This window comes from Microplitis mediator, chromosome 9 (genome assembly GCF_029852145.1).
Source record: "Microplitis mediator isolate UGA2020A chromosome 9, iyMicMedi2.1, whole genome shotgun sequence".
NCBI classification, from domain to species: Eukaryota; Metazoa; Arthropoda; class Insecta; order Hymenoptera; family Braconidae; genus Microplitis; species Microplitis mediator.
Window position 1 is genome coordinate 19,505,163 of NC_079977.1, and position 19,184 is coordinate 19,524,346.

Consider the following 19,184-nt stretch of genomic DNA (forward strand, 5'->3'; position numbering starts at 1 on the left):
TCAAAAACTTATAAATACCAAATTGTTTATAAAAAAAATTTTATTATTGGACGGCATTTATGAGTACATTTGTTCATTATTTATAAATACTTTTATATATTTTGTCTAACATTAATGATAATTAATTGTACGGTTTTATAAACAATATTATAAAAAGTAATAATTATAAAAATTTATATTTAAATTAGTAAAAAATTTTTTCAATGGACGGATTGAAAATTTTGGCTCTCATTTTAAAGAGTGTAAAATTAATACAAAATCATTATAATATTAATTAAAGTGAGGTAAAATGAACACTATAAATATTCAAAAATTAATAAAATATCATCTCATTATTTTAAAAACAATATATCATAACATCAATAAAAAATTTCTATGGCTCATTTTACCCCACTTACGTTGTACGTTTTCTATACTACTTGTACTTTTATTATTTACATGGACGAGTCTTAGAATTTAAAGGAGGCTATAAAAAAAATCTTATAATATTTCTATAAAAAACATTGCGGGGACGGATTGTTTTTCTTACTTCCGGCAGTTTTCTAACTAATAAGAGTAAAGTGATTTCGTTTTTTCGGTCCTTTTTATGAAGGAATATTCATAGAAATTTTTCAGCCCTGGTCAAAATCTCTAGCCGAAATATTTCCCAAGAAAACAACTAGAATTCAATTTCAGCATCTAGGCACACCGAGAGAAATGTACCGTAAATATTCCTGTTGCGATGAAAACAGTCTTGGTGATGTACTTTAAACAGCCTAGTAATAATTCCTACACGGAGAGAAATTTATGGTAACCGTTCCTAGTACGTTTATGAAATATCATTCCATGCCGTTATGGTAAAGATTACTTGGAATTATGGGACATAGGCCCATACTTTCGGGTAAAAGTTCCCATAAGTATGGGAATAATTCCTATAATCATGGTAACAGTTCCCATATCGCATGTGAAAGAATTATGGTAATGATTACGATAATATTATGGTAATGATTACCATAATATTATGGTAATGATTACCATAATATTATGGTAATCGTTCCCATAATACTATAGTAAACGTTACTATAATATTATGGTAATGGTTACCATAATACATGGTAACCGTTACCATAATATTATCGTAATCATTACCATAATGTATGGTAACCATTGCTATAATGTATGGTAACCATTACTATATATTATGGTCATGGTTACCATAATATTATGGTGACGATTATTATGATATTATGGTAATGGTTACCATATATATGGTGATAGTTACCATAATGTTATGGTAATGGTTACCATAATGATGTAGTAATGGTTACCATAATATTATGGTAACGATTACTATAATATTATAGTAATGATAACTACAATATATGGGTGCCGTTGCTATAATTAACATTTCAAGAAAACCGGTTACCATTCATTATGGGAACCATTCCCATAATATATTGAAATTATTACCATACATTTCTCTCCATGTATGCGATATAGTAATGAAAATTTGTGTTTGATGGCGCTTCCAATATACTGTGAAAATGTCTGTACGAGCACAGTAAATATTACTGTGCTGCTCTAGAGTATTTGAACATTTAAAAAAGTATCCGTGTCTGTTGTGATAAGTTGTAAGTTTTATTTTATTGAGTAATAACTCATAATACTCGTAACCTAATAACTGTATCAATTTTAACTAAGAAATTAAAACATTAATTTAAAAAAAGGCAAGATATTTACATTCTCGTCAGGATATATAGATTTAAAAAAATAACTCACAGTTATTTCGAATCACCTGTTTCACGAAATTTAATAAAAAAATTGTAGCTTAAAATATTTGACATTTCGACTTATTATCTTGAAATAAAGATTTTACCGAAATTTATTTAACGAATTTTGTTAAACAGATAACGTAAAAAAACTATAAGTAATTTTTTAAAAATATATATCCCGGTGAATTTATAATTACGTTTTTATTTTTTAAATTATTGCTCGAATTTTTTTTTAATTAATAAATGAAGTTTCTAAAATAGTTATAAAAATTCATGATCATTAAAAATTTTAAAAAAGTGGGGAGTATCGTCGAAGAATTGTCTTGAGTAATTCACCGCCATAGCTACGACTTATGACTGCTTAGCAGCGCTGGCGTCACTGCAGAGAGATAGCAGCTACTCAGCACAGTAATTCTTACCGTGCTGTTTAGGAAACTACTCTCATACAGGGAAGGTAAATCTACATAAAGCAACATAAACTTTACTTAAAAATAATCTCTTGGCAACACAGGAGCCCTTCCTATCCGTAACGTAAATCTCACCATACAATATAGTAAAATTTCAGATCCTTATTTTTCTCGTGGACTTAGTACTAGATAGCAAAGTAGTATTTACTAAACTTTTTTATCACAATAGGAGTATTTACGAAACATTTCTCTCCGTGCACGATATCAAAACAATTTTAACCTCAGGATTTCTGATAACGGCTTGAGTTCTCTCTACCTGTCCCCTTGAACACTAAAAAGTCTATCTACTAAGAAGTAAAGCTACTCCAACGCTCAATAAAGCGAGTATCGAGTACTCAATAGTACTGGCACCGGCAGCACAGTCGACAATTCTCCTAGCACGCATGAAATCTGGTCCTAAATACCTACTGAACTCTCTCATTTCACTAGGAATGATAACTAACTGCTGCGTGGCATCTTGGAATATAAGATCCGTATAGGGTGGAATGCTGGAAAACATGCTGAAGCTGAACTCATCAGCTTCCTTGCGTCCGTAGAACTGCTGGGCGTATACAAACAAGTTGATGTACGCATTAATCTCGGTATGATTGAAGCCATACTCTCCACCCCGTGCTACAATGGCGTTGGATTTGACCTTGCCCAGATTACAGGTCTCATACTCCAACGTTGTCTTTCGTGTACCATCTGGACAGAGGAGTTCAAAGTCCTTTGTAAAAGTGTTTCGGGCCCAGAACTCCTTGCGTTTGCCATCAGTATTCTCGAATACTGTGGTATGTTTTACGAATGCAACTTCTCCACCACCTTCTACTAGACACCGAAGAGCACCAGTGTGACCAAAATAGTCTTCAGTTGCGTCACGACGGCAGTAATGGGAACTCAATCCATGGCAGAGATCACACATGTTGTCATAGGGCACTCCGATGTTGTACTCTGTACTCAACGCACCAGGTACGCAAGACTTGGTGAAGTACTCAGCGGCTGCGCGGATTGAATCGCATCCGTATCCACGGATCCATTGGTTGGAGATCATGTAGGCTAAGGGGTAGATCCAACCGGCGGCAGTGTTGATTCCCGTGTGGCAGGTATATTTGTTTTTCAAGTAAGTTATGTCAGTGCTTGGATCGTTTTCTTTGGCTACTGCTACCACGTAGTACTCGGGGGTTGGTAAGTTGTAGACTTCGGCCATAAAAGGCACTAGATTGTACATCAAACCGGCTGTGTAGACATCCCCGGCATCGAGAACCGCAACATCTGCAATGCTGTAATTCACAAGTAATTATTAGTCTTTTATTAGGATGCCATTTTGGTGGAGGTAGAAGTACCCTAGTATCATTGTCATAAGCAATTTATTCAACGAAAGTCCTTCAGCAAGTCTCTTGCAGAGGATTGAAACAAAACTGAGAGATATATTTCGTAAGTACCCGGGCCAAAAATTAAATCTGTTTTAGAATAAATGATAAATTCAAATATTTTTTCTTGAAATTAAGTTTATAAATCGTATTTATTTTGTATAAGAATTTAATCTGTTTTTGCCTGTACTATTCCTTATCCAGGCCAATATCAGACTTATGTTCGTATGATATTTAGTCGGTTTTAAGTCGCGTTTAGACTAAAAACAGACTTTTTTTAGTATAATTCATGGTCTGTGTTCAATTGTTTTTAAGGACAAAAACAGACTTTATTAACTATAATTTTTAGTCTGTTTTTAATCGCTTTTAGATCAAAACAGGACTTTTTACAAATATAAATAATAATAATATAGATTCATGAAATTATTTTAATTTTCTTGACATTTGAAACATGCTAATGCGCTTCCGTAATAAGATGTCACAAGAATTTTAATGGTTTTTAATGCCAAAATATTTCCGATTTTATCCAGTAAATAAGGAAAATTTCTTGACATTTAAAGAGTTATTTTATTACTTTTATTCAATACTATAAATATTCAGTCAAGACAACTAAAACATAAAGCTGTCAAACTTTCATTAACTGTCGACATTTTTAAACAAAAGACACTAAATAAATAGTAAACAAAACATAATCAATTCTGTAACTTAATATATTTTTTATAAATATTGCCCATAAATAAAAAATATTACAAGTCCATGATTTAATATAGTTTAGTCCTTAAAAACTTTCATAACTAAAATTTTTTAAAGTTCAAGAATTAATCTAGATTTGTCTGTCCGGAACGCAATTGTTTTTTAAAACAACAGATCAAAAACAGCTTAAAATTTTTCTAAAAGATTAAAAACAGATCAAATAGTCCAATTTGACTAAAATCAGATCAAATTTGTTGTCCGGGTAGATCAAAAACGGATTAAAAATTTGATAGAAGTTCAATAACTGACCAAGTCGTCTAAATACCGTCCAGTTTGACTAAAATCAGATCAAATTTTTCGACCCAAGTATACTTTCTGAAAATTTCCCCGGTCAAAAAATTCGATCTGATTTTAGTCTAACCATACTACATTTGGACTAATTGATCTGTATTTGAACCACTTGATCTGTTTTTAATCTTTCATAAAAATCGCAAACTGTTTTTGTTTGGTTGTTTTAAAAAACAATTACGTTATAATATCAAGAAAATTATAATAAATTTATAAATGTAGATTGTTATTATCATAACTTATATTTGTGAAAAGTCATATTTTCGTTCGAAAGGCGATTGCAAACAGACTAAATATAATACGAAAGCAAGTCTGATATTGGCCTGAATAGAGGACAGTAAGGACAAAAACCGACTAAATTCCCATATCAAATTAATACGATTTAAAAAAACGTAAATTAAATAAAAATTAATTGAATTTATCATTTATTTTGAAACAGATCTAATTTTTTGACCCGGGTGTACTAATGAAGAATCTACGGCTCACGAAGTAAGGGTAATCTTCTGCTGGAATTTTAGGCAATTCTGCAGCAAGCCTGACCTAATGGACCTCACGCAAGTATCTCAGTTAGGCATTATAACAGATTTACCTACGTTATCACACGGAAGTATCTTGCCTAGACTTCCCCAAAACTGATTATGCAGACTAGACCGATTCAAAAAAATCGACTATTTTTTTTTTCAGACACATCAAGAGTTGCAATAAGATGAAAGAAGACGCCTGTTTAAATTTGAGCCCTTAATATTAATATTAAGTACTCTCTGATTGCAATTTTCTATTTTCCGTTTAAATAACATAAGATAAAAAATTTTTAAGTTTGGAATTTTATATCTCGCTAATAGCGTGTTGTACAAATAAGCCCAGGTCATATTTTTATAGGGAATTTAACACTCTACAAAAAAGGTATTCAATGATTAGTTGGTAAATCTATCTGTTCAAAAGTTATTTGAGCTTGAAGTCAAATTTATAGTAAATTTCGAGATCTTTTTACTTTTCCAGCGAAATTATCAGAATTATCGCAAAATGTCATGGGATCTTTTTTGTAGACAATTTTATTTCTTACAAATTATGAGTTTTAAAGTTTTTTCATATTCTGCATAACTTTCTTTTTATACCCTCGCAGATTTGAATCACGGTGGAAACACGGTAGGTTTGTTCCATTTTACCACTGTGATTACGCGGTGTATCCACCGTGATTCCACGGTAGCTTGACCACTGTGTATACACGATGTTTCCACTGTGATTACGCGGTGGATACACCGTGGAACCTCGGTGGTGAAATAGCACAAAGCCACCGTGGAAACACGGTGGATACACCACGTAATCACAGAGGATACACTGTGTATACCCGGTGGTGAAATGGAACAAACCCACCGTGTAACCACGGTGGATCCACGGTGTTTACACTTCCACGATGTTTCCACCGTGATTCAAATCTGCGAGGGTATCTATTTTAATGACAAGCTCTTAGCAAAAATAGTGTTCCGATTGATTTCAAGAGCTTGAAATTAAAATGGAAATAACTAGAAAGCAATACGGAATTTCAAATAACTTTATCAAAAATAATTTGTAGGGGGTAAAATTGTCTACAAAAAAGTTTTCATGACATTTTGTGGTAAGTCGGATAAATTCGCTGGAGAAGTAAAAAGATTTCAAAATTTACGATAAATTTGATTTCAAGTTCAAATAATTTTTGAACAGATAGACTTATCAAAAATTCATAAAAGACCTTTTTTGTAGAGCGTTAAATTCCCTAGGAAAGTATGCTCTGGGCATTATTGTACCAACGCCATTACCGAGGTATAAAAGTCCAAACAAAAATTTTTTTTTCCCATATGATTTAAATGGGAAATAGAAAATCGCAATCAGAGAGTACTTAATATTAATATTAAGGGCTCAAATTTTAACAAGTGTCTTCTTTTATCCTACTGAAACTTCTGAGTCTGTCCTTAAAAAAAAAAGTCGATTTTTTTGAATCGGTCTAATGCAGACTTTGCCTAAGACTCAAAATACAGATTTACATAAAACTTCTTTAAGAATGCTACTAAAGTACGGAGATTAATTATTCAAAATCATCACTTAGATCAATCTAACTTATCAACACTTACCCATTCTCAATAGCTTGCATGCATTTGATCTGACTGTGTTGAAGAACGCAGTCAAGCTCCGGTTTTAACAACTGCGCCTTCATCGCAACCTGAAAAACGATCTCTATTAGTTGCATTCTTAAACCCTTTGATGGTTACTGATTTTCCCTCTATTTTATACCCAATTTCTTACCTTCATCTTAACACACTTATCAATTTCAGGCTTCGAAGTGACACAAAGTTTCATCCTCTCGATCGGGCAGCTCCTCACTCCCAGAATAGCATCTTCGGATTTCTTTCCCAAATAAGACGCATAAGTCTGGTCCTTTTCGGGCAATGATATGAAATCTCTTGCACTATCCGAAAACAATAGATTATGAGTGTTTCCAAATTTAGGAGCGCTTTCGAATAAATCGAAGACCTCCAACGGCCTGACTGCCAACGGGTCGTTCCAGTTGCTGTTACTGTTGGTATCATAATTTGAATTTGAATTCACTTGCTCTCCATTCTCGTCACGAAATCCTCGGTTTGTTTCATTTCCAAACACTCCGTATCCTTCGTTATTGTAATTATTATTATTGAACCGGTTATCAAATCGATCATTTCCACTGGGTAAGTTATCTCCAGTTCGGGTTGAATTGGCAACGAAGCCCCTGCTGAATAATTTAGCAGCTTTTTCAAAGAACTTCTGGTATAATCGCCTGGTTTCTAGTTTTATTGCACTGGAGACCACGATTGCACGCGTAGGAACCTGATCCCAGTGACAGTTCCGATAATTATCAATATCCGAGCGGCTGCCATCCGGACACAGGAGTTCGAAGTCAGATTTTTTTACGGAGTTGTAATTAAAATTTGAAGTCAAAACTTCGTCAATTGTAGAGTGCAATAAGAAAGCTATTTCACCAGCTTCGATCAAACATCTGAAGGCTCCTTCGTACCCAGCATAAGGATCTGCGTTGGTACATCTTCCTCCAGGAATTTCTCCGATACAAAGCTTGCAAAGTTGGTCCGAATTGTCACCCAATGGGTTGTAGCGATCGACCAGGGAGTTGACTGCGCATGAAGGTCCGAAATAGTTTATCGTTGATTTGACGTGATTGTTGCAGTCGATTACTTCGAGACCACCGTGCTTCATCAACGTGTGAAGAGGAATTATCCAACCAGCTAAAGTCTCGGTTCCGGCAAAGCAGGCTTTTTTGCCTCGAAGATCATGCAGGGATGAGACGTCACTTAAAGTCCCTTTCTTGATCACCGCGACAGCATATTGGATCTGAAGGCGATTCAGATCTACTTCCTGCATTATTGGGACTAAACTGTGGTAGCGACCAGCGATGAACACTTCTCCAGCGTCCAATGTTGTCAAGTGTACGGTCTCATAGTCCAGAAGAGTCATGCATTCTTCTTTCTTAGAAGCTGCGTAACAGCTTACCGCAACGTAGTGACGGCCGAATTGACCGATCTCTCGATCGACTGCCACAGAGAAGGCGTTACATTTTGCATATTCTGCTTTGGAGGTTGTACAGAAGACCAAAGTATTATTTCGATTGACGCCAGTGTTGACAGCGTTGACAGATCGGTTGGGGCTTAGTATTGAGGGATCAAGGTTGGGGTAAAAGCTGTCAAAATTATTTGAATTCGTGTTATAGTTGTAGTTTTGATTATTCTTGTTCTTTGAATCATAGTTGTTGAGGTATTGACCTGGAAAATAAATTATAGTGAGTTACGTTTTAGCGTTTTCATAAAACAAGTACGTTATTTATTTATTTTCAAATAAGTCCGATTTTTTTTAAATACGGATTGAAAGAACATTCAAAAAAATTAAAAAATGGTTTTTTCTTGATATTTTGTACTCGAACAAAAATTTGGAAGTTCAAAAATAATTAATAAAAAATTTTCATTATGTCACGTATTGAAGTTTACTATAAAGCGAACACTTTTTTAAAGGGATAGTCACTGTGACATTTACAAAAATTAAACTTCATTTTTACGTTTTAATTTGAAGTTCATACATTCGAAAATATAGGAGAAAATTTTGAGTCAAAATTCCGAGAATTAACGGAGTTAGTTATTGATGTAAGTACGAATATTTTGGAACTTACATGGTTTTACAGTAAGAGAACTAAAAACAGCAACTATCGACCGATTTTCAACTTTTTTTTGTTTTATTCGTCTTTGCAATAGCTAGCCGATTTTGATTTTTACTATTCATTAAGACTGCTTTAATACAAAAAAAAGGGCGGAAACATAAAAAAATTTTCAATCGGTCGCCATTTTTTGAAAAATAAAAATAAAAAAAAATCGGCTACGTACAATGATCACTACATTCATACCTATTATAATGATTTTTGTTTTACTTCAGATAACCCGTTTTTGGAAAAATGGTATCAACCGAAAAGGGGAAATTTTTTTTGAGGCTCCACAATAACGCAGTTAACTTTTTAATTGTTTAAAATTTTTTAATAAAATTTTACAAAAACTACACTGAATACACACTTAATAAAATAAAAAAACCCGATCTTTGTGTTCCTAAATTATCACAGTTAAAAAAATGCCCGAAAATCACTCATTTTTCAGCCGTCACAGTGGCTATCCCCTTTAAACGAATTAGTGTTATTTGTTATTTATTATTTTTTTATTTGATAAATCATCAATTGACAATTTTTAATAAAATTTTTGAAAAATTAAAAATTACTATTAATATAAATGAATGCATAAAAGTATACATACCTTGTGTGGATGTTACGAAAAAAAATAAAATAATCACTTTCATTGTAATACTCGAGCTAAAATTATAAATATCTTAAATATGAAAAAATTAATAATTAAATTTAAAAAATATTTAATATTCGAGTTATAAAATATAGTTCTAACTCATAATAATGAAACAACACCCATTGATGATTAAACAAACACTTGTACACATTTTTTGGTGACTCGTCAACGGGCGTTGTCCCTCCTCCTTCTTTCAAATTATTTACATGCTATACCTACATAGTATGTATACTTTTTTAAACATATCGATATACCGACTATCGATATCTACACCCACTACATCTACATGACCTACATTACAAAGTATATTTACAGCGAGCTGCCAATAACTACCTGCCCAATAAGTACCTGTGCCTCCTTCATTCTTATCCCCACTACTATATACACTGTTAAAAAAATTGTTTGAATTTTCAAAACATTGTATATAACGTAATAAACACATACATTTGTGCTTAGGATTTCATTACTAGTTTCATATAGAATTTAAAATACACGTTTTTAAATTTTTAAATTAACACTTTGAATTTTCAAGTAGGGGAGGGTGGGGTAGAGCGGCCCCCCTGAAATTTTGATAAAAAAAAAATTTTTTTTTTTTTCGCCTAATTACTATAAATCCGATATGTTTGCGCTTTTTTACCCCTACACATGACATTTGGGGCAAAATGGACAAGCCCAAAATTTTGAAAAAGTGATTTTTTCATATTTTTATCGTCAAATTAAAAAAAAATGATTATAATTCCACATTTCTAGCCCTACGCATAACACCTGGGGCAAAATGGACCAGCCGAAACTTCCGAAAAAATTATTTTTTCATATTTTTCGGCCGTTTCTCTATGTTAGCGGCAAATTTGGTCACTAAAAATATATAAAAATAAAATTTTTTTTTTTAGTTGATAAATTTTTAAAATAAAGTAAAACTATAGAATTGTTTTTTTTTTTTTTATTAAATAACAATCAGTAATTAAGGTAATCGAGAGTGAACGATGTATTACACCTTAAAAAATCTTTTTCGAGTAATATAAAACCGAAAATAGATGTCAAGAGAAAGATATACATTCTTAATTACGAAAACAATTTAAAAAAATTTTAAAAAATTTTTTATCACTTTTTGGATGGGGGCCGCTCTGCCTTCGAAATTTTTAAGCAACCTCTCAAATTTTTTTATCAAATTAATATTTGGCGAAGTTTCTTAAAAAAAATGTTAAACCATCAAATTTTCATATGACTCGAAAAAAAAATATTCGGTTTTTTTAGTCAACCGCAATTTGTATGTATTCTGTGTGTCTGTAAACAGCGCATGCGTCGTAGTGTACTCTTGAAATGCAAAGGGGCATCACATACATACTTTTTTCAGGAACTTTCCGATCCTCTGTTGTTTGTACCGGTATTTATCATAAGTTTACTAGATGGGTCTGCTTGATTACTGCTGCCCTCTACATATGATAGACGCTATTACAAATCCAAGAATCAAGTCTATGAAAATTCATTTGAAAAGAGATGGAATTATTCAAATATATACGAACTAAAGAAAGACATGTGTTGATGAATAAGAATTTAGAATACGCCATAAGAATTTTATTTTGTTATGGTAAACATTAGTAAAGTCATAATATATGTAGTAACCTTAAAAACGAGCATTTTTTTTTATTTGTTTATTTTTTTTTTTTTTTTTTTTTTTTTTATATTAAAATGATAAATTACAAAAATTATGAAAATTATATCAATGAAATCCGAAATTACGCTAAAATCAGTGAAGTAAGTGATAAAGAACTAGACAAAATATTCGATGAATGTTTCGATGAGTTAGAAAAACAAATATATAGCAAACGAGGAATTTGTAATTTAATAATAAAATTAATCAAAATATTTTTAATACTTAGTTTTTTATTATTTATATTTTTTGTTGTTATTTATTACAATCCGTATTTGCGGAGTTTTTTTCTACGCAATCTGCAAAATTATATTTATCCAGGTTTTTATATTTTTCGTAAACTTGCAGTGCCTGTTATTACACGATACCCATCACTTACAGGTAATTTATTAGTTAGTTATGAAAATAATTTATAAATAATAACTACACTTATTACACTGCGCAATAATCTCACTAAAACAAATATAGATTTATGTTTTTTTTTTTTTTTAGAAGCTACAAAAAAATGTGATTCTAAACCTACTTATAACGATTTTCGCTTGGAAATTCTTGTACGATGAATTAATCTATTGATCATGTAAGAATCCCTGAAAAAAAATGAAACGGATTTAATAACTGATCGTCTAGGATCCTCACAGGAATCCTATAAGGTCCTACTTGATCCTTAAAGGAATTTTGTGAGATTCTTACAGAAATTCTATAAGATTCTTACAGAAATTCTGTAAGACTCTTTTTAATTCTATAAGATTTTTACAGAAATCCTGTAAGACTCTTACAGGAATCCTGTAAGACTCGTACACAAATCTTGTAAGACTCTTACATGAATCAAGTAATATTCTTACAGGAATCCTATAAGATTCGTTCGGGAATCCTGTTAGACTCTTACAAATCCTGCAAGATTATTTTCACAGAAATCCTTTTAAGCTCTTACATAAATCTTATAAGTCTCTGACATAAATCCTATAAAATTCTTATAAAAATCATGTAAGACTCTTTTAAATTCTATAAGATTTTTACAGAAATCCTGTAAGACTTCAATAAATTCTGTAAGATATTTACCGAAATCCTGTAAGACTCGTACACACATCCCGTAAGGCTCTTACATGAATCAAGTAATATTCTTACAGTATTCCTGTAAGATTCGTTCGGGAATCCTGTAAGACTCTCACTCAAATCATGAAGATTATTCTTACAGAAATCCTCTTAAGCTCTTACATAAATCTTATAAGACTCTGACATAAATTCTATAAAATTCTTATAAAAATCATGTAAGACTCTCTTAAATTTTATAAGATATTTACCGAAATCCTGTAAGACCAGTACACAAATTTCGTAAGACTCTTACATGAATCAAATAAGACTCTTACATGAACTTAGTAATATTCTTACATGAATTCCATAAGATTTGTTCGGGAATCCTGTAAGACTCTTGCTTAAATCCTACAAGATTATTCTTACAGAAATCCTGTTAAGATCTTACATAAATCTTACAAGACTCTGACATAAATCCTATAAAATTCTTATAAAAATCATGTAAGACTCTTATACATAAATCCTACAAGATACTTACAGAAATATTGTGAGATTCTGACATGAATGCTATAAGATTCCTACCGGAATCCTGTAAGACTCTCACATAAAATTATGTAAGATTCTTACATAAATCTTACAAAATTCATATACAGAATCCTGTAAGACTTTTCAATAAATCCTGTAAGATTCTTACAGACATTATGTAAGATTCTTACAGAAATCATGTAAGATTTTTACATAAATTCTATACGATTTTGACAGAAATCTTATAAGATTTTCCCAGGAATTCTGTAAGTTATTTAAAAATCCCGCCCAGTAATTCTTGAAAAAACAATTCCTTCATAGATTATATGAGAAACCCTGTAAAAAAATGGAACGGATCTTATATCCTTTCAGGATCTCACAAAAGAATCCTATCTAATCATAATTAATCCTTACAGAAGTCTTATGATTCTTACATAAATCTCAAAAGACACAGGTCTACTCTAATATCCTCAGAAGAATTCTATAAGATTCTCACAAGAATTCTATAACTTCTTTACATGGATTTTTTAAATCCCGGCTCACCAAAAACATTTTTGGTATACATCCAACAGTTCAAAATTTTTCTCATAATTCGTAATATCAGATGTTTGTTTCTCGATGAATGTAGGAAATAAATGATACATATCTTTGCTATACCATCATATCAATTCTTGACAAATTATCAATCCTGTTATTTTTTAAATAATTTTTTTTTTTTTTTTTTAGAATATTATGATGAAACATGCCTGGTAGAAAATCCATTTTTCCAGTTACCAGGCATTGATTGCTGGCCATGTAATACAATTCAAACGATTCCCAATATGTCGGGATTAAATTGGAGCATTCCACGTAATTTTAATTTTGGATTCCCGTTTATAAGACAAGAAAACGAGAGTATTAATAACGATTTATCGAGTTTACTTAATATACTGATTGATAATAAAGATATATTTATTAATGACGCTCAAAGAATCAGCTCAAATAATCCTGCCTATAAGTAAGTAATTTTTTTCTATTCCTAAAAAATAATTTATAACATTTTGGACTGCAAAAAATTCAATGATAAAATCGATGTAATACTCGAGTAATTGATGAAATTTCACGTCAAATGAGTACCCACATCAATATATTCGATCAAAATGCTCATAATTCAATTGTTTTGTTTATTAATTGTTAACTTGAACAATTAAATATTTTTTTTTTTTCCTACTGATGTGGGTACTTAATCGAGAGGAAATTTTATCACATACTCATCCGTACTTTTGATTTTTTATTTCAATTCAACTCAAAATTTTATTTTCATAATTACAATTAATTACTTTTTTTTACAGCACAAATTTTTTTTTTGTGAAAGATCAATAAAATATTTGTGTAAATAATCAAATTTCTTTTCAAATGAATACCCAGAACCCTATACTCCAATCAATTTTTTATTAATTATCCAAAATGTCAATTAATTACTTACAACAATTGCTAATGTTTTGTTAACCCAAATATATCGATGTGGGTACTCAAACCTCATAGAATTTCGTCACAAATCCTACTGTACTTCCTTTTTTTTATTTTACTTGAGCCAAAAAAAAATTTTCAACGTCAAAATGAAAATAAAATTTTTTTTGCAGTAGTATTAATGATCTTATGAATAAAAGACTTAATGTAAATAAATCCGAGCCACAAAATACACACATAACATGGAGAGTAAATAGAATGGCACCAGGTAGAATTTTACGTAAATTGTTCCCAAAACCGAGTGGAACTCCTGCCTGGTGGGGTCAGTCTGTCGAGAGATTTATTTTAATCGATGAATCTTCTGCTCCAGCATATACTTTAGTGAGTAAAATAACTATCATTTGGATCACTTTTTTTTAAAAAAAATTATTTTAAGGTCGAAGAAGAAGTGTGTCATAAATGGCCATCAAATTCAGCCCAGTTTAATTATAATTAGGGACAAGATTTTTGCCTTAATTTCGAATAAATGGTTAGAATGTTTTAACAAAAAAAGTTTTAAAACAAAAGTTGTAGAAAATTTAATTTTCGGAAAGAAATGTCTCGTATGATTTTTTCATACGACCAATACTTTCACCGTAATTCCAAAATTAAGATTCATAATGAACGGTTCAAATTTTTGATAATTATGAAAATCTTAATTTTGAGATTACGGCTTTCCTATTAGTTCGATAAGAAAATTATGGTAGACATTTTTTTCATAAAATTAAATTTCCTACAACTTTTGTTCAAAAAATTTTTTTATACGACCAATATTTCCACCGTAATATCAAAAATTTCGCAGCATCAAGTATTAATTGTTATTTTTAAATCAAAGCAAAAGTCCCCACTCTTATTATAATTAATAAAAAGAACTTAACTAATTTTGTATATTTATATATGTTTTTTACATAAACTTTCGTTACACCAGTTGTGCATGCGCGAAAAAATACATCTGACTATTGTTCGGGGCGAAATTTGAATTTCTGGTGTTATAGAAAGGAAAAAAAAATTGTCCTTGAAACTTATATCTTACATTTTTCTTTTTTTTTCGCAAATGAGCATTAAGAGTCGTGCACTTTTGGATTTACCAAACTTTTCTCAAGTTCTGACATTAAATGTTATTTTTTGAATGCTCTATTAAATTATTCATTCTAAAAGATACAGAAAAAATCTATGATCTATGAATCTTTTTTGTAGCCCTTCAAATTATCTACAAAAAACATTTCTTAGACTTTTTTTCTAAACTGAATATTTTAAGCTTCAGACGCTTTGGACTGTTATTGAACTTCGATAAAAATTTTAATCTGTTTTTGATCTACCCGGACTGAAAAATTTGACCTGATTTTAGTCTGATTGGACTATTTGATCTGATTTTGATCTTTTATGAAAATTTTAAGCTGTTTTCGACCTGCTACTTTAAAAAACAAACGCGTTACGAGCAGACTAAATTAGATTAATTCGTGAACTTTAAAAAATTTTAGTTCTGAAAATTTACAAGGACAAAACTAGATTAAATCATGGACTTATAAAATTTTTATTTATGGGCAATATTTATGAAAAAATATTAAGTTGCATTATTATGTTTTATTTACTATTTATTTACTATCTTTTGTTTAAAAATGTCGGCAGTAAATGAAGATTCGACAGCTCAATTTTTTAGTTGTCTTCATTGAATATTTATATCATTGAATAAAAGTGATAAAACAACTCTTAAAATGTCAAGAATTTTCTCTTATTTACTGGATAAAATTGAAAATATTTTGGCTTAAGAAAACATCAAAATTCTTGTGCTACGGAGAAAAATGTTGGCTCGAAATCTACCAATTTTTATTATGCTGTCGACCAAACTTGAAACAGAAAGTAAATTATCCAAAAAATTACTATACTCTTATAAAAAATTATTATGCTGCATCAAAATTATTAAAATGTATGGAAGTAATTGATATTGAAGCTCATCGATAAGTTTCTCGCGCGTAATAAGTAATGTGATACAGTATAATCATTTTTTGTAAGAGCACGATAATTTTTTGGATGCTTTACTCCCTGTTTCAAGTTTAGTCGACAACATTGTAAAAATTGGTAGGTTTCCAGCCAACATTTTTTCTCTGTGACATCTTATTATGGAAGCGCATTAGCATGTTTTAAATACCAAGAAAATTAAAATAAATTAATAAATCTAGATTATTATTATTATTATTTATATTTATAAAAATCCTGTATTTGTCCTTAAAAACAATTGAACACAGACTAAATATTATAGAAAATAAAGTCTGTTTTTGTCCTTAAAAACAATTGAACACAGACCAATAATTATAATAAAAAAGTCTGTTTTTAGTCTAAACGCGATTTAAAACAGACTAAATATCATACGAAAATAAGTCTGATATTAGCCTGGATAAGGAATACTACGGGCAAAAACAGATTAAATTCTTATATAAAATAAATACGATTTATAAACTTGAATTGAAGGAAAAATATTTGAATTTATCATTTATTTTAAAACAGATCTAATTTTTTAACCCGGGTGTCTAATCTTTATTTCAAAAAATTTAATTGTCTTTCAAATTATCTAAGAAGAATCAGATATATGAAAAATATCACTGATATCTTTTCTGTAGCCCTTCAAATTTCTCATAAAAAGCTTGCATAACTTTTTCTTATACGATCAATATGTCAAGCTCTAGAAGCTTTAGAAAATTTTGATACCGAATTTTATTTTTTTAAAAAGAAAAATTAATTTTAAATTGAAATTTTTTTTTTGCAACTGAATACTTTGTATATTTATTTCATGTAATATTTTTAGCCGAATCCTGAGTGTACAAACATTATTTTAAGATCAACAAGTGGAGTACGTTTAATTAAAATGGTTCCCAGTCCAGACTGTCGTAATTCTTGTAAACCATTGGCAATTATTTTACAAGCTGGTTATACATGTAAATATTTTTAACTATTATTAGTATTATTTAGGCAACTAATGAATATAATATTAATAATAATAATAATTTTTTTTACAGTATGGTATAATTGGTTGTACTGGAGACCGATAAGTTACCCAGTTATCAATTCAACGGATGTTTCTGTAAATTATTTAACGTCTTTTTGCTAACGAAAATAATTTAAAACAAATTTGTATTTTAATTTTTTATTTCTTTTTATATAAAACGTGCCAAATAATGAATAAATGTAAATAATATTTGAAAGAAAATTTATTTTTTCAACAAATGTACAATGAACAGTATTAATAAATAATATTATTCTAATTCAAAGGCAGCAAACTTAAATTTCTAGTTATTAAAAAAAATAATTATGACTTGTCATAGGGTTTTGGAAAGCTTGAGAAATTAACTTTGAAAATTTATGTATAAATTTGAAAAATATTGAACAGCTTATGAGTGATTACACTTTGAATAAAAAAAAAAATTTTTACATGTTAATCAGATGGGAAATTAAGATTAAAATAGCGACCTCTTAGAGTTGAGCTAGAGAGCCCATCTTTTGGGAGGATTTTTTTCTTGGCAACCACTAATGTTTTAGGGGATAAGAGCAAAAAAAAAAATTAAAGTTTTTTTTTGAAGCACCCTAATATATATATGGGGCATTCCATACCAAATCGGCCACTTTTTGAGGTCACCCCCTCCGATATTTTTGAAAAATTTATATGTTTTGGAGGCTGATAAAAAACGCTCTCATGAATTTTTTCAAATTTCTTTGACTACTCGTTTCCGAGATACCGATTTTTTTCAAAATACGAGGTTTTTTTTTTGAAACGGTTATAACTTCGCGAAAAGTACACCAATCGGATCGTTTTTTTTTTTTCAAAATCTTCGTTTTTGAATGTTCTTTCAAGAAAAAAACACGTTTTTATTCTTAATCAATTCCTTCATTGTTTATTTTAAGTTTGAAGCAAAAAAAATGTTTTTTGGAAATGTATGCCCCCTCCGATTTTTTTGAAAAAATTCTCAAAAAAACTTGGATGAATTTAGAAAATTTTGAGACCAATCCGATCGTGGACAAACAATTCGTTCTATTTTTTTTCTTAATTCGAAAACAGTTTTTTTCCCTAAATATTGTTTTTCGACTTAATTTGACCAATGAACATTCTCAGATCGGTCTATTTAGATGCTATGTTTTTTTTTTAAATACTGTGCCGTTCGGAGTATACTATTTTTGGAAGTTTTTCTACTCATTCAATAAATAAATTTTAAAAATCAACTAAGAACTACTTATGAGTTATCTTTATGACCTAGGAGAAGTGGTACGTGGCCTTATTGGGACGATAGCCAATAAGGAACAAAAAATACCCAGGAAAGGATAGTAAATGAAATTGATCCGAATTTAAACCCCAAAGTAATAAACGAAGTTTATTTTTTTTGACGCTTAAATAATTTGTGAATTTCAAATTCAGTTGAATTTGAGTATTGTTTTACAAGTAAACTTCCATCTTCATTTGGTATCACACAATGAAGTTTTTGAGTTCCTTTTGTAATTGCTGTTCTATTAAACTTCATTTCGTGGTGAAATAGCACAAACCCACCGTAGAATCACGGTGGATACACCGCGTAATCACAGTGGATACACTGTGTATTTACTAAAAATTTTGAGGGCGCTGCAGACTCAAAAATCAATTTGGGAAATAACGGACACCCTAATATAGATACATGTAAAGTTGCTAATTTTAATATTAAATAAAAATTTAACCCAGGCTGAGGCATTGACCAATGGTCAGCTGTCAAGGCTCGGCTTGACAAACATCAAACTATCGGGCCCAGCCTCGGCCGAGGCTCGGGCCAATGGTCACTACCGAAGGCTCGGCTTAATTTAATGAAACCATTGGACCAAGCCTCGGCGTAGACTTGGGCCAATGGTTAGCTGCCAAGACTTGGCTTAACGTAATCAAACCATTGGGCCAAGGCCTGGCCGAGGCTTGGGCCAATGGTTAGCTGCCAAAGCTTGGCAAGTGACAACAGGGCCAAGCCTCGGCCTTTAGTCAGCCTTGGCGATTCCTACCTGGGTAACTTAAT

General features: G+C 30.7%; 2 protein-coding genes across 4 annotated transcripts; one reads left to right on the forward strand and one right to left on the reverse strand.

The window, feature by feature from the left end:
• Positions 1 to 53: 53 nt before the first annotated feature.
• On the reverse strand, positions 54 to 9,657 carry LOC130674397 (melanotransferrin-like). Its single transcript, XM_057479712.1, has 4 exons — positions 9,423 to 9,657; positions 6,889 to 8,393; positions 6,717 to 6,805; positions 54 to 3,477 (listed from the first exon to the last, which is right to left on the reverse strand). Exons 1-4 carry the CDS (start codon positions 9,463 to 9,465, stop codon positions 2,499 to 2,501), a joined length of 2,616 nt encoding a protein of 871 aa, XP_057335695.1. The 5' UTR covers positions 9,466 to 9,657; the 3' UTR covers positions 54 to 2,498.
• Positions 9,658 to 11,059: 1,402 nt separating this feature from the next.
• Positions 11,060 to 17,403, forward strand: LOC130674408 (uncharacterized). Of its 3 annotated transcripts, none has more exons than XM_057479726.1 (6): positions 11,170 to 11,222; positions 11,467 to 11,499; positions 13,402 to 13,672; positions 14,298 to 14,505; positions 16,967 to 17,096; positions 17,178 to 17,400. In XM_057479726.1, coding segments are annotated over exons 1-6 (735 nt in total). In that variant the 5' UTR covers positions 11,170 to 11,221; the 3' UTR covers positions 17,270 to 17,400. The 3 variants fall into 3 exon arrangements, with proteins under 3 accessions (XP_057335708.1, XP_057335709.1, XP_057335710.1); XM_057479727.1 differs by lacking the exon at positions 11,170 to 11,222 and adding an exon at positions 11,611 to 11,695 and having other exon boundaries at positions 11,366 to 11,499; positions 17,178 to 17,397; XM_057479725.1 differs by having other exon boundaries at positions 11,060 to 11,499; positions 17,178 to 17,403.
• The last annotated feature ends 1,781 nt before the right edge of the window (positions 17,404 to 19,184 follow it).

What these genes read in the sequence shown, in the direction of transcription:
- LOC130674397 (XM_057479712.1), bottom strand. Translation starts at nt 9,465, where the DNA reads ATGAAAGTGATTATTTTATTTTTTTTCGTAACATCCACACAAG. An exon ending in ATAAGTGTGTTAAGATGAAG is followed by an intron (nt 6,806 to 6,888) that starts GTAAGAAATTGG and finishes ATCGTTTTTCAG; the next exon opens with GTTGCGATGAAGGCGCAGTT. An exon ending in ATGCAAGCTATTGAGAATGG is followed by an intron (nt 3,478 to 6,716) that starts GTAAGTGTTGAT and finishes TGTGAATTACAG; the next exon opens with CATTGCAGATGTTGCGGTTC.
- LOC130674408 (XM_057479725.1), top strand. Translation starts at nt 11,157, where the DNA reads ATGATAAATTACAAAAATTATGAAAATTATATCAATGAAATCCGAAAT. An exon ending in CTGCTCCAGCATATACTTTA is followed by an intron (nt 14,506 to 16,966) that starts GTGAGTAAAATA and finishes TAATATTTTTAG; the next exon opens with CCGAATCCTGAGTGTACAAA. An exon ending in TTTACAAGCTGGTTATACAT is followed by an intron (nt 17,097 to 17,177) that starts GTAAATATTTTT and finishes TTTTTTTTACAG; the next exon opens with TATGGTATAATTGGTTGTAC.